The sequence below is a fragment of the Cyprinodon tularosa genome, unplaced genomic scaffold (genome assembly GCF_016077235.1).
Source record: "Cyprinodon tularosa strain WSP-4 unplaced genomic scaffold, ASM1607723v1 ctg62, whole genome shotgun sequence".
NCBI lineage: Eukaryota > Metazoa > Chordata > Actinopteri > Cyprinodontiformes > Cyprinodontidae > Cyprinodon > Cyprinodon tularosa.
This window is the reverse complement of record NW_024039363.1, coordinates 631,121-657,668: the sequence shown is the minus strand read 5'-3', so window position 1 is coordinate 657,668 and position 26,548 is coordinate 631,121. Positions and strand designations below refer to the sequence as shown.

At 38.6% G+C, this 26,548-nt stretch overlaps 1 protein-coding gene across 2 annotated transcripts in view; it reads left to right on the top strand.

Annotated features, from left to right (window-relative positions):
- Positions 1-26,548, top strand: part of si:ch73-374l24.1 (protein kinase C alpha type) — a 183,142-nt gene that overhangs the window by 39,216 nt on the left and 117,378 nt on the right. For both annotated transcript variants that reach the window (XM_038307773.1, XM_038307774.1), the window contains exon 3: positions 13,908-13,990. In XM_038307773.1, coding sequence (XP_038163701.1) covers positions 13,908-13,990 — 83 coding nt within the window. The remainder of the gene's footprint in view (positions 1-13,907; positions 13,991-26,548) is intronic.

The window sequence follows — 26,548 nt, the reverse complement described above, 5'->3', positions numbered from 1 at the left end:
GATTTCAAAGAAGTTTGTCACAAAAAGAATATGATGTCAAAATATTTGTCTGTGTCTCAACATCATACATCTAAAATCTGACCATAACCATAAGTTTACAAAATCCCACAATAGAGACACTCATGTATAATACATTATGTATTAAACATTAGGCCAAAACTGCAAAAATCCTGTATGAAAACCTACAGTACACCCATTGTTTCTGGCTGCAGAAGCCAAAACCTGAAGTTGTATATTTCTGTATGTGTCATGATTTTTTTACGAATCTGACCCACATGCAGAGATAACCACTGAGAGAACAAGGGAAAAGTTTAACAGGTTTATTGAAGGAGTAAGGGAGTAGGATCTGGTACTCAGAGAGCTGATGACCCGGAACTGGAAGTGAGAAGGGAAGTTCAGTGGTTAGTTCAGGTTCCGTGGGAATCTTGGAAGCTCTGAGATTATGCAAGGTAGTGAACTGACGTTTGTGGGGGGCTTTGTTAGTCTTTGAATCCAGACTGTGTGGTAAATCCAGAGAAGGGTACACACGTTGGAGCGTGAACAGGTTAGACAAGCGTTGGACCCGGTGGAATAATGGAGCGGACTGTCACTCGGATATCCGATGGGTACTTGAACGGAGCATGTGGAGCAGTTTACCCCTGCTCAGTGTAACTAAGTATTTTCCTTCCAGGGCAGAGAAGGTCCAGGATTCCAGTAACACAGGAAAGCTTCCTGCAGAAGAGCAAAGACAAAAACTCGTTAGACTCAGAAAAACAAAGCTAGGTTAGACTCTGCTAAACTGAGCTTGGCTAGAGTACCCAAAACTGGCAAACACTCGTCGAGGTATTGACAGTAGGGGTGGGTATTGCCAAAGAAGTCACGATTCGATTCGAATCACGATTCACAGGCCACGATGCGATTCTATCACGATGCATCACGATACTTGAATTATTGCGATGCATTGCAATATTTTCTCCTCCATGTTTTGTTTTTGAATGACTCGGCGCAGTATCCCGCGGCCGGAAAAATGCTTGTGACACAAGGCAGCGGGCGTCAACACATCCGCAGTGACATCTGCTGGACTGGAAGTTGTATTCCACTTGTTTTTGGCTGATGTTCGCCAACCATTCATGCAATTTTGTTTATTAATTTTTTTAAATTAATAATCGATACTTGGCGTCAAGAATCGATGCAGTAGATCACGGAAATTAGAATCACGATGCATCATCATGACGATTATTTTGCACACCCCTAATTGACAGTCCACTGCTCAAATACTCCTCCAGATAATGATCCAACGAAGCCACAGGTGTGCAGGCAGGGACAAGATAGGGCACCTCCTGGTGGTGGAAAACAGAGACACACAAACAGACCACACAATTGGATCCCTAACAGTATGTGTGTGTCATTAATTTGTTTATTCATCTTTACAGCGTAATTACACTGCTGTAAAGATTTCCATTTAGCCAAGCTTCGGTTATGGTCTTGACTTCTGATATTCTGAGAGATTCCATTCAATATCTGCTGTTTCAGCCTGTAGAAGCATTTTGTTGTGTACTTGGAATCTAGAAGTGTACATAAAAAATTATGGACGCTCCACCACTATGCTGCACAGCTGGTATGGAGTGTTTGTTAATAGGCTGGGTGGGGTCAACTTTGACTCATCTGTCCTAATAGGACAAATATTAACCTGAAGTCTTCAGGTTAATCTTTGCATCCTTATGTTTTTTTAAGAGATAAGACCTTTTCTTGGCAGCCTTTAAAAAAAAAAAAAGAGCTGATCTTGTATTTCTCAAAATTTACAGGTATGAACTTCAAGATACAGTATGGTAAAACAGTGTGTACTTATATAGAGCTTTTTTAAGTCAGGGGACTGCAAAGTGCTTTACATCACATTCAGTCATTCATCAATGCAGACACACATTCCCACACTGATGGTCGCTAGCTGCATTGTAGCCACAGCTGCCTTGGGGCACGCTGATGCAGGCCGTTAGACTCAGAAATCCTGTGGGTGTCTGAACATTTCACGTTCTGGCTTGGGTGGATTTTCAAAGATGTTAGATCAATATTGGATTCTGAAACTTGTTTTCATTGCTAAGCCTTTTGGGCTTCATATTTCACTGCAAATTGTACAAAACTGTTTGAGAAGGACTTCAGGATCCAGGCTGACTAACAAAGTCAGTACTGATGTCCTTTTGTGCAAAAACTAGCAATAGTTTTTATCAAAAAGTAAGTGGCTATTTAAATTTTGTTTCAAAATTACACAAATTGAAATTCCAATACAAAAAGCTTTTAATTTTTTCTGTCATAAAGGGATGAGCAAAACTTACAGAAGAATTTTTTTTCTGTTAACAATCAAATTAAATTGCCTTAAAAGAGAAACTGAAAAAAAAAAATCAGTACTGTTCATTCTCTGAGACTGGATGTTGTTATTTGGTAACAGCACCAAAACTGAAGTGGCCATAGTTGCATAAGCCCAGAATAAAATCTCTTCGGAACCTAACTCAGTTACGGTTTTAGACGTGGTAAAACAAGGCTTATCATTCACCAAAGTTTCTGCACAGATGTTACAAATGTGGAAGCAAGAGGATGTTCCGCAACAAACATGAGGAGATTTAGCAAGAAAAATGGATTAAATGGTCTGTATTTCAAACCACCGGTTTCAGAATTAACTCCTACCTCATGAGCAATGAGATTGCAAAATCTCTTCATTTTTCTTGCAGAACATCTTCTTTCCCTCCTACTGACTTTGCACTTTGCAAGTTTGTGCTCTTGTTAAATAAATGACAACATGTGACATCTTAAAAAAATAGAAACAAAACTGAATATTATTTTTTTTCTTCTGGTTTAAAGTAGTTTTATTTGTTTGAGTCAAAATATAAAAGGAAACTTTGTTCAGTTTCTCATTCATTTATGACGCAGAAAAAGTGAAACACATTGTATATATTTTATGCATTGTACTGTAAATGGAAAATCAAACCACCAAAACATAAAATATTCTTCCCACTACTGAGGACCATAGTTTTGCTAACAGCATGTGGTTGCTAGTTTCCTACCTAAATCCTGCAGAAGCAGCATGGGTTTAATTATTTTCTCCTTTGACTATATTTATGAGAAAAACTATTCTAATGATCAATCAATACGGAATTTAGGATGTATTGTAAGAAAACGTATTTTCCTAGGCTTGAGTATGTTCTGCTTTCAAGTATATGGACTTTTGTGCAATTCTTTTATGTACTTTTACATGTTTTTTTAAACTACACTTCGAGACTAAATAGGGAAAAAGTGCACATGAGCAATAAAAGAACCTGTAAAAATACTACTTGACTTTCTATCATTATCTGCTGAGCTGAGATGACTACTCTACTGAAGGGGTGCTTAATGTGCTGAGTGTTGTAAACAGTGGAGTACGATCAACTTTAATAGAAGTATTTCTGAATCACCCAATATTTAGTTTCTGTCTTTTACTCTGCAAAAACACACTAAATAACTCTCATATTTTCTAGTAACTTTGGTACATCCAAGTTCAAACGCATACCTATACATTCCAGTGCCACTTTCCCTCCCTTGGGTTTCACATAATTACCGATATGTGAAAACCAGGGGAGAGATTATTATTGTATGATGCTTTGTCTATCCATTTATCTTATCCTGCTTATTCTGTCTATTTCTGGCAGTCTAAGAGTGAGAGGAGGGGTACACCATAGACAGGTTACCAGTCTGTTGCTGACTGTAGTGTTATCATTTGTATTATTTTAACACTTACTGTCATTATTACCTTAAAAGATATGGCTTAGAACCTCATCTTTTTTAGAGGAACTTTTACACTAAGTAGTCTGCCTTTTTTAATTTTGTTTGCACATCTCAGCATTTGCGCACTGGAGTTTGTAGCTCACAACACACCCGCTTATTATGGGTGGTATTTAGCTCCCCTTAGAGAAGTCTAATGCTGCTTTCACATGGCATTAAGGTATTTACAAAAAGCCAACATGAAAACTGCACATGAACACACACTCATGTTATAATTTCCACTGGGAAGCTTGGAAATTTCTATGATACCCAAGTTGCCCAGATGAGGTAAACTTTGACCTTTCAACATGGCAGAGAGCAGAGAAACAATCCTGTATAGTGAATGCTGCATTCTTAAGCTTTCGCTCCTATAGTGTTTGTGACCTATACAATGCTCTCACAGAAACATTTAAAAAAATGTATCACCATTCAAACTTTTGTCATTTTTGAAATCACCAGTATTATTTGATTTTTATCAGATGTTCTCTAGCAGCCAGTGAATACATTTGATGCATCCTCTTCTTCCTGTAGCCGATAAAATAGGAAGTCCAACCGTCTTGCCCAAGTAGAAGGTCAGGATAATATATGGATTCAACATGTCTCTCTTCGCTACCACAACAAAAGCATTTGAACATGATTTCCACTGTACAAGTGGTAAGGATCATGTTTAAGAGACCACATGAAGGCAGCATGAGATCAGGACTAAGATGCCATTTTCACACAGTCTCTTTCTTATTGTTAAATGTTGACACTTTTAATGCCCATTTTAATAACTGGTGATTTGCTCTTGGAGTATTGGTCAGCTGCTCAACCCATTTTCATTGTTAACATTTATCTGTGGTTTGGTATTCTAATTTCAGACTAATACAGTGGGTACCAAAAACACTTTGGATTGATACTTTATTTGTTGCTTTTGATAACTTTTAGCCTACTTCATGTTTTTATTTAAGTGATTTGTTGATCCTACAGGTCTAGGTGTCTAAAAATGTAGCCCAAAAAATGTGAATCATTATAGTTAATTTATGGTGTAGTTATGTTTTATAAATGGGTGAAGTTGGTTTGGACAAATAAAAAAAAAAAAAAAATCTGGAAGGTTGCACTCCAGTACTTTTAAAATACATAATGTATTTTTACATATTTTGGGATATGTGACGTTAAAAGCTCACTCTTTATTGTGTTGAAACATGAAGATAAAAGTTTAACATTTCAGGATTGGTGACCTTTATAAAAGGTAGAATGTACATTGTTTATTGCACCAAGAAGATACTCCTTTATGCACTTTTTCCCAGTATGGAGTTAAAGAAGTGCAATACCATAAAAGACAACAGGATGGCTCTTAGAGAATGAATCAAGTATGTGGGAGCAGAAGGCATGTGGAAAAGAGTAGGATGGTATACCAGAGATGGATGTAGCTACTTTAAAACCTTCAAACTGTCAAAACGTGATGAGATCTTCAACCAGACAGGAGCCTGCACCTGAATAAAAGCATTGTTCTACCTCTGGTTACCTTACACTTTTTCCATTAGTGCTTTTCCGAATGGATACAGGCTTATTGCCGAAATGGGTTTTTATTCATTCATCATCTATCTCTCACTCCCCTGCATGCTGGCTTCAGACATGTTGTTTGTGTGTATAGCGTATGCCGGCCATGTATTTTTAGCGTCCACTGGCAAGGTGTGGAGAGGAAATGTCTCCCCTCACTTCTCCTCAATGCCGGGGTTCAGTACACTCTGTTCTAGCCCTGCCCAGAATCAAACCTAAAAATAACCAGGAGAGGACAATGCACCTCTCTCAGCGCTCCCCTCCCCTTCTTCTCTACTCCCCTGTCATTTTTCTTTGCTTTAAATGATAGAAAACCTGCATCAAAAGGACCAAAAGGGTGGCTGCTGGCAGGGGGTAGAACATTTTACACAATCACTGGCCTGCTTATGGGGAGGAAGCTTTTCTGTCTTTTTGAATGTAAATCCAAAAGAGCACACAGACAGTGGTGGTAAAAACCTGTCACCCAACTTCTCCCCAACTAAACACTTTAAACGAGGAGAGAGTGCCTCTTTTTTTTTTTTAGCAGACAAAATAATTTTGGACACTTTTTGAACATTCATTATAAGACAGCCCTTCCTAAGAAAATCTAAGGTTTTATTTCCTTTGTTCCATTTTCTTCCCCTGGATCCCAAATCAAAGCCATCCTCTCCTCATGTTTAGATGCGCTCTAGGGAATTGAGGTAGACTGGAATTGTTTCTGGGATTCTTACAACTAAACATTATTTTTCTTAATAAAGACTCAGCTGTTCAAAACATAAAACTATCTAAAAACTATAGTAAGTGTCATGACCATATCCTGCAAGACATTCTGAGTTCTTAGCATGGCTTACCACACAACAGTGTATTTATGTGGTGTAAGCTGCTTTATAATGTAAAAGCCCCTTATCTGTGGGGTTGTGTAATTAAGCACACGCAACAAAGAATTCAGTAATTAATCATTATATCCCTGAATGTGTCTTTTTGTCACTGAATTTTCAAAACTTTGCTGCTCAGCACAATTGGAGCCTCTGGAGAGACTGCTATACCACTCAGCATCCAAAATGAAACAAGAAAAAAAAATGCCACCAACTAAGCAGCTTCTCAATTTTTGATATGTGAAAGATTGGGACCGTTATCTAACTTCCATTTGTGTGTTTTAATCTTTCATAGATTTTAATTGACAACATGGTTCTAAAATCTGTGTCACTGTAGACATTATCCATTATTTGGCGCATATAGGGGCTGTTTTTGAAAAAAAAAATTATTTACTATTTAGGTTCAGTTCTGGTCGTTCATATGTCATCATAGAGGGGGGAAAAATTAGATTACAATTAGCCTTTTTGTTGTTTATTGAATCTTATAAGTTACTTTGTAACTCACTTTTCCCTCACAAAAAAAAACAAAAAAAACAAAAAAAAAAAGCCCCATCACTCAATGAGTGAAAGCAAATCTCTAACTTAATAAATCAAATGAATATGTTTGGACTTTTCACCAACAAGACATAGACAATACGAGGGGGCAGACTATCTTGGATTTTAAAGATGGCAGATTACAGTTAGTTGCAATTTCTCAATGAATACCAGGGAGGCTAAACCTTTCCTGTAAATGTCTTAAAAGTATTTATTAAATATACATTGTAAAACTTCATAAATGTTGTCATTAATCTGCATTAAACATGTGCTAAAATGCGCCTGATTTCATGAGTATGTTGTGCATTAATCAGCTGTTTAGCCGCTCTCGGACGCAATCTCTCCTCCACTCTGGAGCAGCACGACACTGCCTGTCAGCCTCTATGGGAAATGTCCCTGTTGAGGTTGGAATCTCGGTCTATTGAGGTAAGAAACGAGAAAGCAGAGCCCTGATTGGATTACACGGCAAAATACATCACTTTCAGTGATGCTAAACGTCTCAAAGGGTCTATGGAGCAGGGGCGGATTGTTAAGCTGGTGGCTCAATGCTGATTGGCCAACATACTAAAGAATTTTTGACTGACAGTGACCAGGCAGCGAAGAGATTTTACTCATGAGTCAAGAAGGAAAAGTGATCCTTCAGTCAGAAAAGTCATCCTGTGCTGAACTCTTGCCCTGGTTTCTGTAATTCATTATTTTAGAGCTTCACAACAGCTATTTTCACCCCTTTTACTGATGTGATTTATTTGTTTCTACATTTGTTAATGCAATACGTGACGTTTGGATTTAATTAACAACACTGAGTCTCCCCAGGTTAAGAGAGCAGCAGCTGTCACTATTCACAGACATAACGGAGTCAGCAGCCAGACCATAAAACCTTAAAATTATTTGTTAGCATAATGTGTTATCAGTTAAGAAAGTATGTTGGTGTAGCTTTGTTTTTCATCTTTTTTAAATCTCCTGACTTTACCACTAGTGCATGAAGAATAATAGAGAAAAACATTTTTAAAGTGTTTAAATGTTTTGGTTTGAAGTGACTTTTGAGGACCAAAAATCATAAAAATTTTTATTAAGTCAAAATAACTTTACTTTCTTTGGAAAGAATTGTAGTTATGGTAGTGTTATATTTACTTTACTGTTGTTTCACAATTAGTTATAAAGCAATCACTTCATATTTGGGGTAAAGGGAGAATTTGGGCTCTAATTTATCACAACTATGTTCTGTTGAGTAGATAATCTTTGCCTTATTAGTTCACACTTGAGCTGGAGACTTGGCTACCGTCTTCTTGGTTGGCCGTTGTTATGTGATGAAGCCAGAGTTCAGCATACCAAACATAATGTCTACTTTATCTGCAGCAACTTTTGGCTGTACTCTTAGCTGAATCTGCCTTCCTTTCTTTCTTAACTAGGACATGGAAATGAATACAACTATTTTGATCTACAATCCTGAATCCAAATAACAAAAAAAAAAAAGTTAAAATATTTCATAGATATTCACTACTCAAATCCCAGTAGGCGAAAGAAAAGCATTGCTTGTTTTTGTTGTTTTTCAATTCTTCTAGGGGGGAAACTGTGACTGTCATCATTCATGAGTTTGCAGTGAGCATCTAGGTGTCAGTCATTCCACCACATTGGCTTTCATGCTTTCAAGACTGCTTAGATTTCTGTACGATTCATTGTGTGTTCATGCAGCCAAAAGCCAGCGCCAGGGATTATAGCCACAGAGAGATACTGTCTCTGTCTTGGATAAGCTTCACTAACATGCACACCGACTCTTGCACAGTGATGCACACAGACTGCTCAAAGCTAGATTTATCCTTTCCTCTACATGCCGCTTACTGGCCCTCCGATACCTCTGAACTGAGATCAGTGTAGAGTCACTTCACTTAACTCATCAGGAGACATTCAGACGGGTCAACAACAGAGGCGGGGATGGGGGTGTAGGCTGTATGGCTCATGGTGTGAGCAATGGCAAAGAACTAAGATGCAGTCTTCTGAAGATGCATTAATACCCATGATAGATGTACTGTACGTAGGCTGCACTAAGACAACCGGATGGTTGCATGCTATCCCGCAATAAAATGACATTCGGTTTAAAAAAATGTTTATTCTAGATGGTGGAGTTTCCCTTCTGAACTTCGAAGGCAAAGATTTAGGTCAGATGTGGGATGGCTATGCAGGATATCGGACTAAAATCGCTAGCTTCTAGCGAACTTTATGAATAAAGAGCATTAGGTTTAAAAGGTGAAAGAAATTTTAGGAAGTTTTCATTATCTTTTTACAAAGAATAGTTTAAATTAATCAAAGTTAAACATATAATGAAATATTTTAGTTGGGATGTTTGTGTTTTTACTCAGCCTTGAAAAAGGTATTCATACCATTTTAAATGTTTATTGTATTTTGTCATATCAAAAAATTGAGCTTCAATATATTTGATATATAATCCTGTAGAAAAAGTAATGAATCTTGCATATGCTTTCTTTTTCTAACATTTTTGAGTGCCCCATTTATAGTAATTCCCCTAGATCTAATGGCCTACAATTGATTCCCTGTATAAATCCACTCATGTGCAAATAGTGTCCACCTGTGTGCCTTTTATTTCCTAGTATAGATATAACTGTTCTCAGAAGGCCTTAGAGGCTTGTTAAAGAATATTAGAGAACAAACGGTGTCACAAGAACTCCTGGAATCTGTGATTTTAGCTGACAGACCAGGGTTGTTCAGTAAACTAAGTTTAAGGTACCTGGTACTGTAGTAAAAAATTATATTATGGACCCTAAAGCTGTGTATAAGCTCAGGCTTTTTAAAGCTTTGTCCATCTGGATCTTATGCACCTATTTCTGCTTTGAAGTCTTGTGCGGAAATACAGAGGCAGAGTCAAGGTTTGAAGTTCCTCTACGGCTGACTTACCTCTGAGCCGGCAGTGCAGAGTATGGGTTAAGTGTGTGCATGGCATGCTGTTCATGCCAACAATGCAGCTGTCACACTGTTGATCCTCTGCTGCTGGTTTGAGTTTAAACACACAGTAATGTTGCTCTGAACAACCTCTGGTTTTTGTCTGTGTAAATCATTGCAAGAGAATAGCAGCAGCTGAAAAAGGACTTGGTGTATTATGGACATTTATAAGGCAAAAGATTGTAGGCAAAATGCCTAATTATATAGTTTAAATGCTATTTTATTTTTTTGGCCCCAATACCGATACCCGAAAGCTGGCTGTGCAGTATTGGCCGATACCGATACCATGTGTTTGAAATTGATGTGTGTGTGTGTGTATATAGAGAACTGCATACTACTCGGATGTAAAATAATTGCCATCATGGCTTCGTCAAACTTCTGCCTACCTTTGTGAAGCAGGAGTAGCCTAATAGAAAGTGAATCCAGTACAACATTTGATTGCCTACCGGGAATAGGTGACAATAGTTGAATAAAGTTTTGGCTCTCAAACAGGTATTGGTGCCCTATTTGGTATTCGTGCCCTATTTGTCAATACTTGCCGATACCACCATTTTAGTGCAGTATCGTATATATTTGTATATGTATGTATATGTGTATATATATATATATATATATATATATATACGTATATATATATATATATATATATATATATATATATATATATATATATATATATATATATATATATATACACTATATTGCCAAAAGTATTTGCTCACCTGCCTTGACTCACATATGAGCTTAAGTGACATCCCGTTCCTAATCCATAGGGTTCAATATGACATCGGTCCACCCTTTGCAGCTAGAACAGCTTCAACTCTTCTGGGAAGGCTGTCCACAAGGTTTAGGAGTGTGTTTATGGGAATTTTTTGACCATTCTTCCAGAAGCGCATTTGTGAGGTTGCACACTGATGTTGGACGAGAAGGCCTGGCTCTCAGTCTCCGCTCTAATTCATCCCAAAGGTGTTCTATCGGGTTGAGGTCAGGACTCTGTGCAGGCCAGTCAAGTTCATCCACACCAGACTCTGTCATCCATGTCTTTATGGACCTTGCTTTGTGCACTGGTGCACAGTCATGTTGGAAGAGGAAGGGGCCAGCTCCAAACTGTTCCCACAAAGTTGGGAGCATGGAATTGTCCAAAATGTCTTGGTATGCTGAAGCATTCAGAGTTCCTTTCACTGGAACTAAGGGGCCAAGCCCAGCTCCTGAAAAACAACCCCACACCATAATCCCCCCTCCACCAAACTTTACACTTGGCACAATGCAGTCAGACAAGTACCGTTCTCCTGGCAACCGCCAAACCCAGACCCGTCCATCAGATTGCCAGATGGAGAAGCGCGATTCGTCACTCCAGAGAACGCGTCTCCACTGCTCTAGAGTCCAGTGGCGGCGTGCTTTACACCACCGCATCCGACGCTTTGCATTGCACTTGGTGATGTATGGCTTGGATGCAGCTGCTCGACCATGGAAACCCATTCCATGAAGCTCTCTGCGCACTGTTCTTGAGCTAATCTGAAGGCCACATTAAGTTTGGAGGTCTGTTGTGATTGACTCTGCAGAAAGTTGGCGACCTCTTCGCACTATGCGCGTCAGCATCCGCTGACCCCGCTCCGTCAGTTTACGTGGCCTACCACTTCGTGGCTGAGTTGCTGTCGTTCCCAAACACTTCCATTTTCTTATAATACAGCTGACAGTTGACTGTGGAATATTTAGGAGCGAGGAAATTTCACGACTGGATTTGTTGCACAGGTGGCATCCTATCACAGTTCCACGCTGGAATTCACTGAGCTCCTGAGAGCGACCCATTCTTTCACAAATGTTTGTAAAAACAGTCTGCATGCCTAGGTGCTTGAATTTATACACCTGTGGCCATGGAAGTGATTGGAACACCTGATTCCAATAATTTGGATGGGTGAGCAAATACTTTTGGCAATATAGTGTATATATATATATATATATGTGTGTGTTTGTGTGTGTGTGTGTGTGTGTGTGTGTGTGTGTGTGTGTGTGTGTGTGTGTGTGTGTGGCATATATTTCACATGCTGTTGTGCAAATGGAATAGACAACAGGTGGAAAATATTGGCAATTAGCAAGATACACTCAATAAAGGAGTGGTTCTGCAAGTAAGGACCACTTCACTGTACCTATGCTTTCTGGCTGATGTTTTGGTCTCTATTCAATTTGTAGTATGAAAGGACTCTACAACCTACACAAGTGGCTCTGGTAGTGCAGCTTATCCAGGATGGGACATCAATGCGAGCTGTGGCACAAAGGTTTGCAGGACAAGCCCTGCAAAATGACTTCCGGCAGTCCACAAATGTGCATGTGTCTGCACAAACATTTAGAAACCGACTTTATAAGTATGGTATGGGGGCCCGACGTCCAGAGATGGTGGCTGTGCTCACAGCCTCTCACCATGCAGGATGCTATGCATTGGCCAAAAAATGCCAGTGGTGGGCGATCTGCTGGCAGCAAAGTCCTTCAACATGACCGGTTTAGCAGTGGGTCAGTAATGGTGTGGGGTGGCATTTGTTTTGAGTTCCGCACAGTGCTCCATGTGTTCGTCAGAGGTATCATGACCTCCATTAAGTTCCAAGATGAAATCCTCAGACCCTTTGTGAGACCATATGCTGGTGTGGATGGCCTTGGGTTCCTCCTAATGGAGGACAATTCTAGACCTCATGTGGCTGGAGTGTGTCAGCAGTTCCTGCAAGTGGAAGGCATTCTTCGCCCATTCCCCTGTCTTAATCAGGAAAATCATGTCTCCATCCATCCACCAACATCACATTGCATCACAGACTGTCCAGGAGTTGGCAAGTGCTTTAGTCCAGGGCTTTAGTCCCCTCATCAGGAGTATGCCCAGCCATTGTAGGGGGGTCATACAAGCAGGTGGAGGCCACACACAATACTGAGCCTCATTTTGACCTGTTTAAGGACATGACATCAAAGTTATATCAGCCTGTAGTGTGTTCCTCCACTTTATTTTGTCTTACTCCAAATCCAGGCTTCCATCGGTTAATACATTTGATTTCCATTGATTTTTTCCTGTGTGGTTGTGCTGCAGCACATTCAACTTTGTATAAAACAAGGTTTTCAATGAGAATATTTTATTCCTTTAGATCTAGGATGTGTTATTTAATTGTTCCCTTGTTTTTCTATTTTTAGATAGTGAATAATCAAACAATCTACTGGAACTCTGAAACTGGAATTAGTTTTACTGAAAGGTTGAATGGATAGAGTTAACTGATCTTTGTCTCACTCTAAGCTGTTTTCATGATATTGATATTAAATGTCATAAATTAATGATAATGTTCAATGTTTGATTTATTCTGCAGCCGTACTGTCATCCATCTACCCATGTATTCATTTGTACATTTATCCATCCATTTGTCCGTCCATTGTTTTGCACAGACTGAGAAATCCCCCACTGTTTCTTGGACTTCTTTGTAAACCACTTTCTGTTATTTCATCTGCACCCGTCAGATTGTCTGGCAACAGCGACTAAGCTGGCACTGGGAAACACAAAAACCACACGTATTCTGTGGTGAGACATCACAAAAGCACACATGAACAGGCAGGCAGCTTGACAGAGAGCGCAGCAGACAGATCCTGTGAAAATAATTTAAAGAAGAAAAAAAAAAGAAGAGAAGAATAGCAAATTTTAGATAATGATGGAGAAAAATACAGTCAGCTTGTGTGCAAGCTGTCACAGATGTCCATGAGTTTTTGCTCTTCCCTCTGGATCTGCAACAAGGTCCAAATGTAAATGTCACTATTGATGTCATTGAGACCTGTCAGGTGCCGTGTTAGTCATGTCACACTGAGTGACATGTTGGATGGATAGATCCCAGTTCAGTGGAAGACAAGAACACAATTTCTACCAAGCCCAACAGAGTAGAAGAAGACAATATTTAAAGAACACAGAATATTATGTTCCATGTTTTGTTCTTGCGGGACTGAGTGTGGGTGTAGACATGCATTTGTTTGTCTCCATCCATTTGCTTCATTGTTTCTCTTTGTAACCCAGTTTAATGTTAATTGATAATCATTTACTCACAAGGTAATTGGCATACTGATCATTTAAGCATTTTTCTCTTTTGACTAAACTCTGCTGTAAAAAGAACATGAAATAGAAAAAGATTAAAACACTATGTTCTTAGAAATCCCCTGTTCAGATTAAGGTCTGCAGATCATCTAGAGAAAATCAGTAAACTAAAATAATTTTTCCCTTCTCCTTCTTTTCTTCCTCAGTTTGTTGTTTCGTGGTCCACAAACGGTGCCATGAGTTTGTCGGCTTCTCCTGTCCTGGTGCCGATAAGGGTCCTGACACAGATGTAAGTTCAATGTTGGGGTTCGTATATTCAGTTATATTCAATGAGAGAAATTATTTATGATGAAATGTGTGTCAAAAAATATAATAAATTGCCCAGCAGTGCATGATAGGTTTTACATTTAGTCACTTTGCAAATTATATTTTGACATTTTTTTACTGTGATTTTTGTAATTTGATAAGTAGCATTACATATAAAATACAACTTTATCCCACCCCCTTTTCTCTGATACCTCTAAATAAAATACATTGCCACCAGAGGAACGAACGCCAGACCAGACTTAGCAAAAACCAACAGACATGGCAGACTTGTCTAAATAAGCTTAATCAGAGAAGCACCCAAGAGAAGCCTGAGATACCCAAAGACCAGATGTCTGCTGACACGCCAACAAATTGGGAAAGTTAGTAAACAGTAGCAAAAGTTTGAGTTCTGTAAAAAAGCTGCTCCTGTTTATACATTTAGAAAGCAACTATTGGAAAGTTGCGGTCTGAATGCAGCACAGTAGTTTGCTTATATCAACGTCATACTGGACCGTATTTGCAGGAGGGGTCTCAGAAGTTCACCAAAAGGCCTACTGTTCAGATCTTCAGAGGTAAGGTTTAACATCAGACTGAAGATGAATAAAGTTTGCTTAATTAGACCTTTGAGAGGACGCAAGTGTTGGCATATAGGTGGAAGCAAATTCACAGTGAGAGCCTTGTTAAAGGGTGTAAAAGAGTTCATACTCCAACCAGAAACGACCCAAAACATGCAGCCAGAGTTGCAATGAAAGGGTTAAATCTGAGTACATAAATTTGCCAGTACGGTCAAATCAAAGCCCTGATTGAAGTCCAATCGAGAATTTGTGGCTATGCTTAAAATCGATGTCCACTGACACTTCTATCTAATCTGACTGAGATTGATCTATTTTACACGCAACAAATGTTCATAGCCAATGACACATGCATTTATTTAATCAGGCTACTGCAATGTTCTGTTCACCGGTCTGTATGAATCAGCCCATTCAGAACACGGAATCCTGACTTCTCTTCTAATCCTGTCAGCACACTCATGTCACATTGGTTTTATACTCTGTACACAAGCCCTCTGTAGATATCAGAATGTGTTTTAAAGCCTTCCTGGTTTTCTGTGTTGGCTTTTACCCAGCCCAGAGCAGTTTATAGCCCTCCAACTCAATCCAAGAATTTCCTGATTGTACAAAGCTTTAGAGCTAAAGGTAAAGGGTGTTCCAATCTGTGGCTCCTAAAGTTGCTCCTACAACTCCGCCTACTGACCCTATGGGAATAAGAAACTATTAATAACCTTTTTGGACTACTGGGGTTTAGAGTCATGATTGTATTGTGTATATTCTTATTTTTTAAATTATATGTGTAATATACATTTGATTGAAATTGTATATCACTATGTGACCTTGTGTCTTTAAAGGCACTCTATGTGTGATACATTTATATAGCCTTAACTGCAGCAAAAATTTGCATCTTCTCCCACTTCACAATGATACATTACCCTGTGCCCTTCATCATTGAAGTTTCTAGCAGTGATTGAAACAAAGAAGATATTGCAATCAGCAGTAAAGGCAAAAACATTCTTGTTTTTTTAGTGCTTGCCACCTGTTGCATAAACCATCACCACCGTGTAACTGGCACTGATTAGAATTTCTGATTTAATTTTCTTCTACTGCTGCTGTTCAACCATAGCAGGAATATATATATGCAAATGCTTGAAGACACCAGGCAATTAGAGTTGGGAATCTGTTTTTTTTTTAGAAGCTCTTCATTCATTTTTCAAATAGTCTGTATGCTTTTTCTCTTAATTTTTTGTTAACATATCTTCAATATTACTTGATTAACTGTTTTATAAAATAAATCCATGTTTTGTGATAAACTGTAAAATATACATGTTTTAGGTTTATTTTCTTTACTAGAAAAGTCAAATAGTGGTAGATACTTATTGATTAGTAAATCATGCATTTCTGTATGTATATTTGGATGGATGGGTATGTAGCAATGTAGGTAGGCTGGCTTCTGTTTCTTTTTATTCTAATGTGTTACATTGGCTACCATGCAGACCTCTGCTAACCAGCGTAATGAAGTTGCACTGTGTCTCAATGTCTGCAGCTAACACATACGGGCTCCTCTTTATAGTGAAATATTTTAACATCTGATCCACATGACATCAAATAAAAAAAAAGGAGGCATACATTTAAGTGTTTACTTGCACCTTTGCCTAGTATTTGGTAATAAGGACACTGGAGAAGGGAAACATTAATGCATCTTTTTTTTCCATATGACGTCTAACAGATACATATAGAGGATAGAATTTTGTAGCTGATTTCATGTCTTCTTTTCAAATAAACCTTTGACTTACTGGATTTTTCGAGTTTTTTTAGGACCTCCATCACAAGAAGATAAAGTACCAGCTTCTGAAATACTTCCTCATCTAGGATATTCAATCAGTCCTTAATTGAATCCTTTAAAAAAGCATTCAAAGTAGTGACTGAGAGAGCAACTGCTATAAAAAATGGTTTTCAGAAATGTTTCATAATGATTTTACAAATGTCATCCTTAATTGTGCAAAGGGTTTTGTACAGATAATCAGACATAGCCTCTTATGACACTGATCAGATCATAGGAAACTTGATGGTTTTTCTGACTTTAAAGCAATGCTGAAACCGATGTTAGAGGCACAGGAGCCTCACAATATTGTAGATTTTTATAAAACCTTCCAGTGTGGATGTGCGACCTCCAATAATGACAATCCAAAAGGATGATTAAGAAAGGATCAGGAACCTGAAGGTAAATTATAATAAAGCCAGGTTTAACAAATAAACCAAAGTTTTGCTATGCTCATACTGCTATAGAGATCCTTCAGAACATTATTTTACCTTAATCCGCGATTAACAGGACATTATCAATAGAAATACAGTGCTCCTTTCACTTACTGTAAACAATTTGCTGTAATGTCTTATAGTTTTGCTCATCTCTGATCCATGGTGCCAAAAAACAAAGGTCAGTTAGGCTTCAGCTTCTTCCGATTCATTGGACTAAAAGTGATGTTGATCCATGTTTTTATGACTAAGCCACTAAAGATGTATATTTACAATAAGAGTTAATTTCAGACAAAAACCAAAAACAGTTTTCATAATGAGGACATTACTTTAAATACTTGATTAACTGCAGTACTTATGAAATGTTTATCGTCTTTGCATAGATTTTTCTTTAGACTTTCTCTCATTATATAAACCCAAAAGAGGATAAAAGGTCAGAAGTGGAAACACTTAATTAAAACTGTTACATCTAAGGCAACTCTTGGTGTGTAATTAAAGCAGCTTTTGTTTATGAACTATCTTGCCTTTTCTTTTGCTTCTCTCTTGCCCCTATTTCTGTATTTTATGTCCAAATCTTGGCTTTCATTAGCTCATCTGTATTTCAGCCTGCAAAGCTATTTCTCCCTTCTCTTTCATCTCCATCTCTGTTGCAAACGCACCTAGATCCGTGTTTTAGACTTCCCATTGTGAATCTTAGCATGCCCGTTATTATGCCCATTATTTTTCAAACTGCTGCAGCTCCGAATCTATGGGGAGGTCTTTGAGGGACGAAATGCTTTGAATGGTTAATTAAGATATGGGATTTATCAGCAAAGATACTTAACAATTGAACTAAATTAAGGTTTCTCAGGATTTGATGCTTTACACAGAGTGCAAAAAAAATTCAAGCATTCAAATCATTCTTTGTCAGGTCCAGCACAATAACCACGTTTCTGAGCCTTGATCTATTGAGTTAGGGAGCCATAGAGTAGAGCCCTGATTGGATAAATAGCCAAAATACTTTACTTCCACTTAGGCTCAGCATCTTAGGGGATCTATTGAGCAGGGCCGGATCATGAAGCTGGCTTCTCAATGCTGATTGGCAAACAAATTTACAGTAGGGATAGTTAGTGGGCAGACGGCGAGGAGGTTTTCCTCATGAGTCAAGAGAGAAAGGTATTCATTCAGTCAGAACAGACGTGTTGTGGTGAACTTTTGCCACAATTACTGGAGTTTATTATTTCCAATGCCTTAACAACAGCTATTGTCACCTGTTTTAGTAATGTTAATGTGTTTCAAAAAATGTTAATGCAATATGCAACATTTGGATTAAATTATCACCACTGAGCTATATATATATATATATATATATATATATATATAAAAATAAAAAGATCAGCTGAGATCAAAACTTAACAACAATATACTTGCCCACACACCCAATCTCTACTAGTGATAATCCAACTGTGTGTGTGTGTGTGTGTGTGTGTGTGTGTATATAATGTGTATATATATATATGTCTATAAGTGTATATATACATATATCTGTTTATATATATATATATATATATATATATATATATATATATATATATATATATATATATGCATACAGCTATACTGTGTGTATATATACAATATACACAACAACAACTCTAAAAGTCGGGGGATGCTCTGCTGCATCAGGATCTACGTACATGACTTGCTTTTCTAATGACAGCAGAGGGACCCATTATTCAAATCAAGATAGACAGTGGGATAATAACATATAAAGCATTTATTAAACCAACGATTCATACTTTGTGGATCTGCAGCAGCAGTGGCTAAGGCAGGAACCTCTACAGGAGAGATAGACAGGTTAGTGACCACAATAATCTGACGGAGGATGATTATGAACGTGTGACTTACTAACCTAGTTTTACAGAATGCCCACAGAATGAGGTAGGATCCAGCCGGTCCGCTGACAAGACGCAGCGGGTGCTGCCATAAATTTTCAGACACTGAAACCTTGAAGGCTGCAGAACTGGCAGGAGGTCAGTTTCAAGCAGACAAAGGAAGGCAGGATAATCCAGATTAAAATCAGAAGGCAGATCCAGGTTCAGTCCACAAGAGGAGTCCAACATAACCCGAAGACAGGTCAGGCAAACAGATCAGACGGGCAGGCGGGGTCATAGGTCCGAATAAAGAAACGGGTCAGGATAAGGCAGTCAGAAAACTATAAGAAACGCTAGAAATTTCTCACACCAAAGGCTCAAGAATAATCTGTTATTGATGGCTGGGACCAAACTTAAATAGAGGCAGGAGCAGGTGGATCAGATGAGCAGTAATAATAAACCGGGCAGAGTTAGACAGGTAAATGAAATGAGCAATTAAGCTAATGGATATGATTCTGTCAGTTATCAAAAAACCTTTGATGGTAGCTCTTGTACCCCCCAAAACCGTGAACAGGTTTAGGGTGAAATTCCTTTTTCATATGTTGGTTCTGATAGCTTTTTCCTCCTATTCATATATATATATATTTTTAAGTAGTGTCTAATAATGTGAAATATTCCAATCTGTCCTAGTCCTTATCACCTGCCACGTTCATTCCCTTAATTATATGCACTCTTGGTTGGGAGATAAGTGTGCATTGATATGATTGATGATATGCATCTCCATGTAGAACTGGGACTTGTCTCTGTCTTCATAGTGAGATGATGATTCAGTGAAGCCTACAAATCCCTCCTTCTTTTCATCCTACTTTTCTGCCCCAAAGCTTTCTGAATCAGTGTGTGTGGTGTCATGACTCTGAATCTGGCTTTGGGCTTGGAAATACACTAACACACGTTGCCACTTTCTCTTCTACTCATGCACACACAGTGCCCCTTTGCACTGTGGGAGGAGAGTGACCCTTGTGTCAGCCTCGATCTGTGAATGGCGTCATCTGTCCGACAGACGCTTTGATCTGCTAGCACAGTGACATGGAGAAGACGGAGAGATGTTCGCATCACCATCAGGAGGACAAGTGCCACCTCCCCCTTTCTCTTCATTCTGCCTCCATCTTTTGTAATTTTCATTCAACATGTTGAAGCGTTGGTGGTAGACAGAGCTGTATTATGAGTCAAGGATCTCTCTGGAACTTGTGAATAGAAGAAAATAACATTCATAACCAGCTCACATCTTCTTTAGTTACCAGTAATTTAAATATCCCTTACAAGCTAACATATCACCTGTTTTAAAGCTGCAGTCTGTTACATTGAGAAGAGAGCAGACTTCGACTGAAAATTTGAAGAAAAACAGGTTTCACGCCACTCCCCCACCCTCTCTGCTTCACTCATGCCCCACCTCCAAGCTCCACCCCTCTCACAGCACCTGCGCGGCTACCGCATGCGACCACAAGAGTCCAAGCAGCGTACGCGGCATGGAGTGTGAACCGGTAAGAGTGATAACACTCACCTCCAAGCAGCTAGATATAAGATGCTGGTTATACCGAAGTTTGCCATGTAAGCAGTTGTCGGCAGGGGCAGTAAGGGCAGTTTCTCTTTCTCTGGTGGCTGTCGCTCTGCCATGACTTCCACGCGCGTCCTCCTGACTGCGGCAGCCGGGCGCTGCGGCAGGTTAAGCGGTGGGGGGGGGGGGGGGGGGGGGGGGGGGTGCTGTGATTGACACTCCATCAGACGCTCCTCTGGCTGTGATTGGTTGTTTTGACTCGTCCCGAATTATTCTTTCCAGATTGAAATACAGGCAGTATGCGGGACCAATTGAAGCAGTTTTTTTCACAGGTTACATATCACATGTACTGCTGTCTGGGCATAGGGACAGTTTTAGCCAATATGACAAAAAGGGATTTTTAAAAACTTACAGACAAGAAAGCGACAAAACAAAACAAAAAGTCACAACTGAAGCATAAAAGCCACAAAGGAGGTCACACAAGCTGCAACCAAAGTAAAAGTGCCTGCTGCTCATTTTGTTATTAAGTATCCAAAGATCATACGTATTTTCAGGGTTACTTGCATAGTAAAGCATGGTCCATCCTGCTCAGTTCTCTGAATCAATGGTCCGGACCATGACATGTGTATAAATATACCCTGCATTGACTGAAGAGCAAAACAATGATGTACCAACGATTTTTCACATATAATAAATGTGTGAAATATCTGGTATTTAGCCAGTCATGATTGAATAAAGGCACTTACTTCATTGATCCCGCCATATAGAATTGCACTGAGTGGCTGACAGCCCCAAGAGGGTGGCAACACGTCTTGCAAGCGCCAAAGCGCTAAATTTGTAGCAAAGGAGCATCTCAGTCCAAGGAACAACCCATTATATTTTCACGATGATAAGCATCATAATGCGGATGCAGGAATTCTTTAAAGGATTCTTTAACATTATTTGGCAGAACAAGCAGTTCCCCCCTAAAGCAGAGAGTGGCAGCATTGACTATTACCAACTTCAGCATCGGACTCAAACAAGTCCAGAAGTATTATACTGAAGACAAAAAGTCAGGAAAGGTCAGCCATACCTCGCTCAAAGTCTAAATCTGCTGATCAAACCAGAAAGCAGAGTGCAGAGTGAATGAAGGTGAGAGCAGAACAAATACCAGAGGCTGCAGACACATGCAATGCCTTATTTATAAACTTATGAAAGGATTTTATGGAAATAGTTATCAAAGGTGCACCTCATGCCAAGGAAAAATTCATTAAAACTTGGTAATCATCCAGACATGTACGAGTTTTAGCCATAGATTTAAGTCACAATATGGGACAAAATTTACTGCTTGGCAGAGGTCTGCGCTGTGTTAGTGCTTTTCTACTTTGAGATATTTTCACTTGATGATGTTTCATTATCTATTTTCTGAAATGCATCCGTTCCTCTTGCTGCAAAACATAGGAGGCAACATGTTACTGCCACCACTATACCTGATCCCATGTGTGCAGGCCTCCCCTTTGTGTTGTCATCGTGGCTTCATTTTTCTTTTTCATAATTTCAGGCCACAGAAAAACTCAAGAAATTAAGATCTTTTTTTTGTTTGTTTTTCTAAAACATATCCTGGCTGTTTTATTTTGCTTTTAAAGTAATGGCCTCTTCCTGTCTTAATGGCCTGTCAGCCCATGCTGATGCAGCTGTTGTTTTTCTGTGGATAATGATCCTAAAACAGCTAAAAATATTTTAGCTGCTTTACTCAGCATATTGACAAGATCTGTTGTTATTGTTCTTGTTCAAAGTGATCTTTGGTAGATCCTTGGTTTTGGACACAATTCTGAAATATATTTTTTGGAACAGATTACTGTGCCAGATTATGTCTCTGGAGTTTGTACCCAAAGATTGACCAGATATATAATTTTCCACCTGAAATCTTTCTACAGACTGCTCCCTTTTGTAATGTCAGACAAAATCTAAAGAAATTATGTATGGTTTTGCTTAAAAGGGACCTGCAATTGTGCCTCCATGAAACCAAATCTGTTATTATTTGCTTACAAATTCAGTATATAATCATTATCACTTTTCAAAAATCTAACAAGAAGAAAACACAAATAAAAATCACAGAAATATGAGCTTCTTGTTATCTTTGTATTTTAGATAAAAGTATTGTCCCTAACAAGATCTATAACTTTAGTCAATCTTTATCTGTGATTTAAATATCTTTAAATCTAGATTTGTTGTTTTTCTTTTTAGTGATAAAGACCCTTTTATCTTTACCACTAATATAATACTTCTAAAAGTATGCTAAGTATGCACTCCATCAGTTCTCTGTACCTGCAGGTCAGATAATAACAGTTTATCCAAAGATAACTGCAACAACGTTATTAAGCTGCCATTCACTCTGTACTATTTAATCACAAATGCTGTATACAGTTCAGTCAGAAGAGCAGTGAGTCATTTATCTTCTCTTTTGTAATGTATGTTGCTCCCTTTTCCATTAATTTTGCCCTGCCATGATATAACTGAGAAGCACATTGACACACTTGTGCATTTGAGGCGTCTAAACGCCTCATTAACCAGGTGTGTGCATAAACTGGTGTGGCTACACTCTGCCCTCTGTTCCTCATTACAGCAGTCATCATTCTCGGGCCTATTGACTCTCGGACTTTGCTGAAACCTACACACTCTGCTCAGCCACTGTCATCAGCAGTAAGATGCAACTTTAGCTTTTAGCTACTGTGGAAAGAGAGTATTAGTGAGAGAATGAGAGGGACACTAATACTAGTTCTTTTTTTTTAGGTTGCATGACATAAATACCTTAAAGGTACCAATTCCAAAAAACCTTCAGCTGTCAGAAAGAAACAAATGCTCTTGTCCACACACATCAAAATGTGCAATCTCACTGTTAACATAGAACATTTTAGATGGCATAGAAAGAACTATGTTCAGATTTCTTCCATTGGAAAGGTGACTGCAGCTTCAACAACTTATGTTCTTTAGAAGTAGACTCAGATGTCACATCTATTTCTGATAAGGCTGTTATTACAAAAGTCTGAACTGTAGAATTACCACATGTGCATGTGCACTTCTGAAGTCAACACTTTCTCAAATGTGATAACAAAAAGAAGAACAGACAAAACATAGCTTGCTATCAGGTTTTGTCATTCTGAAAAACTCTCCTAAGAAGGTAAATGAAACAGACTAGTGTTTGTGGTGTTTTAGAGCACTAGAACTGCGCAATCCACTGAATTTCCATCATTATCCCAATATCAGGAGGCTTAATTACAAAAATTCAAAAAAAAAATAGGGCAGCCATAAAAAGAAATAGTACAGCAATAACTGCCAGAATGATAGTTATGGCTGCACCAACCTCCATATCTTTACAATCTACATATTCATAATATATTTAAACATTTTATTTGACTTTAACTGCCCTACATGCCCTCACTTGATGTACTGTATATTTATAATTGCTGAAAAGTGATTTCATGCAATGTGATAATGAACCAATAAAAGAGACAGAATAGGTAAGTAATCATAACTTAAAGGTATAGTTGTTGATTTTCATGAATATATGAAAATATCTGCCCTCTCCACTTAAAAAAAAATGCACATGCACAACCCTTTACCTACTCCTGAGAGGGAAAGCTAGCAATTTATTAAATCCGTGCGAGAAAATGTGCAAGCCCATTTCTCTTTGTGCAGGCTCTATTTAAGAGTTGTTGTTTGCATCGCTCATACAAGCTTTCTTTCCAAAAGAAGATTTGCATTTATTCCAATACTGGTGGTGTCAGAATCACCACTGGTAAGTGAAAATGGGGGACGAGTCTGTGGCTGTTCAGACACAAGTCAAATTTGAAAATATTCTTATCGGATTCAGGAAAACATAGCCAAGTGATCTTGGTCGCATTGGAAAAAATTGGATATGTGTTCTTCAGACTGTCATTAAAAGATCAGATACAGGTCGTATATGGGCAAAAAAAAAATTTATTTGGGTCTCACCTGCAGGCTGCTTTGTGAATGTAGCCTTTGATGAGGATTTGTATTTTTTTCACTACTATGGAGCACCATATTGCAGTTACATTAATAAAGTGTCTCAAAGACCAGAAAAGATCTTAACTCCACTGAGAACTGCGATTTATAGTAGGCTTTATTGGCAGGTATTTGAGTTTGATTATAAAAAACATAAAAAACCAAAAAAGCTTCTCGATGACTTGATCCTGTTCACCATTAACGTTCTCTGCAAACGGATTTTCAGAGTTTACTCATCTATTAGCAACTCTGACATTACAGTTAGGTTCTGCTGAATGGACAGCTGTTTTTTTGCAAATGTAGCAAGTTTGAGTAAAGCCTGACTATTGCGGCTTCCAAACCGCCCCATTTGTGACGCGCTTATTAGTTTATTGTTACAGAAACGCTGACATCCAGGATGCTTTTGTTTGGTTTTTTAGCACCAGCACGAGTTATGACAGCGCAGCAGGGATGATTGTAGCAAACAACGCCAGATCAGTTAATTAATATAGGAAACAAATGAATACTGAAAAACAAAATGAAACGAAGCGTAGTGAATTGAAGTGTTCAAACAAAATTACGGCAGCCCCATCCTTACTCTTTCATCAGAGACAGGTGAGTGTGCACCTATACACATACTTATGTGGTGTGCACACCCACCTCCATTTGAGTCTCCACCTTCACAGCACACATTCGTAACCCAAGCACACCATGTACCAAATTTTCATATGTTTCAGACTGTAAATTAACTCGAGGACAATCAATTACATAATCCATGTGACTGTGCACATCAAATAAGAATCAGTCAAGAGAGTATACAGTCAACTAGTATTAGCTTACAGTGATATTGCAACATTAATAATAAAGGCTGATAAAATAATAAAGGCTTTCTGTGGACATAATCAGTCTTTATACTGTGACCACCAAGAAGACACAGTATTATTATTCTGTATAATACAAACCAGGTTACAGGGTTGGAAATGTATTAATCTGGGATTTGCAACAAGACACAGATGGAGCAGTGAACTAGCTCTTTTTGTACAGATGAACAAAGAGGCACTGAGAGATTTGCCGTATGTACTGCTGTTCCTCCATGAACAAAAATATGCAAGATCAAAATGAAATACTTTAAACAAAATGTTATGTGATATTCAAATAGAGCTTTGATTCACAATCAATAGTGCATGATTTGTATTTGGCTTACCTTTGTAACGTTCTGTAGTTGCCTTCATGAATTCTAATTGATATGTTTCTGTCCTCTATGACTTTGCACTTTCAAAGTTGATATTTACTGGCTTTCAAAGCAATGCTTTTGGGTAGCAGTGCCACCTCATATTTTATAACATGTACCTGAACCAAAAGAATTGATCCAAACAGACATGAGTGGTTGGTGTCGCATGTAAGTTTTATTATACATGTTAATGTTCAGGTTAATGATGTGTAAAAACAAGATGGATCAAATTGCTTTATGGTGATTAGCAAGTGTTGGCTGTCCTGTTGCATGGAATGAAAGATGTGGTGAATAAGAGACAGAGCATCATTGTAACCCAGTGGGAAAATATTAAGTTTCTCCAGTGTGCTGCCTGACTTCCACACACTGACAGTTGTTGAGCTTAAACATGGTAAATCCCTTGTGTCATCCTTCTTCTTCTTCTTCTTCTGCCTGCTGGCAGCTGTGACAGCTGGCTGCTCCTTGTTGTCTTATACTCTGTAAGGTTGCAGTTTATGTCCAAATACATTTACTGTGGAAGTAATCCCCTTCTTTCTGACATTTAAACATTTTTTGGGGGGCTGATTGACTGTTTTATGCTTGATTGCAAATTTTAATCCACCCTTCATTTCCAAGTGATTTCAGGTATGTTTGTCGTTGCTCACACATGAAGGGTTTATAAAAGGGCCTTGGTAGCCTTAGGCTTGCCCGTCCAGGAATGCAGTAGCCTATTTCTTAGCAGTGTCTTGGACCATTTGCTTTTCATCTTCAAGCCTTTATATTTTATGGTCATAGAGCTGTGACCTGTTGCAACTGTGATGTGAGCTAAATGCGTATACTGAGTGGGTATTACACAATGCTAAATTCCTCCCAGTTTTAATGCTGAAGTGTGCAGAGAGCGTATTACAGCTTTGAGAGTCGGGCCCTTTTACAGCACATCAACAGAAGCTCTGCAAGCAAAAGATGCTGATAAGTATTAACCCGACACAAAGCAGCAATCTGTACACGAGGCAGGTCAATTAAAGATGGACGTCTGCCTGCGTGAAGATAATCCAGAGGAACAGATCGGCTCTTTAGATTGCAGACGGTATGATTATGCAAGACCACAACACAGAGAGACTGTGGGCATGAG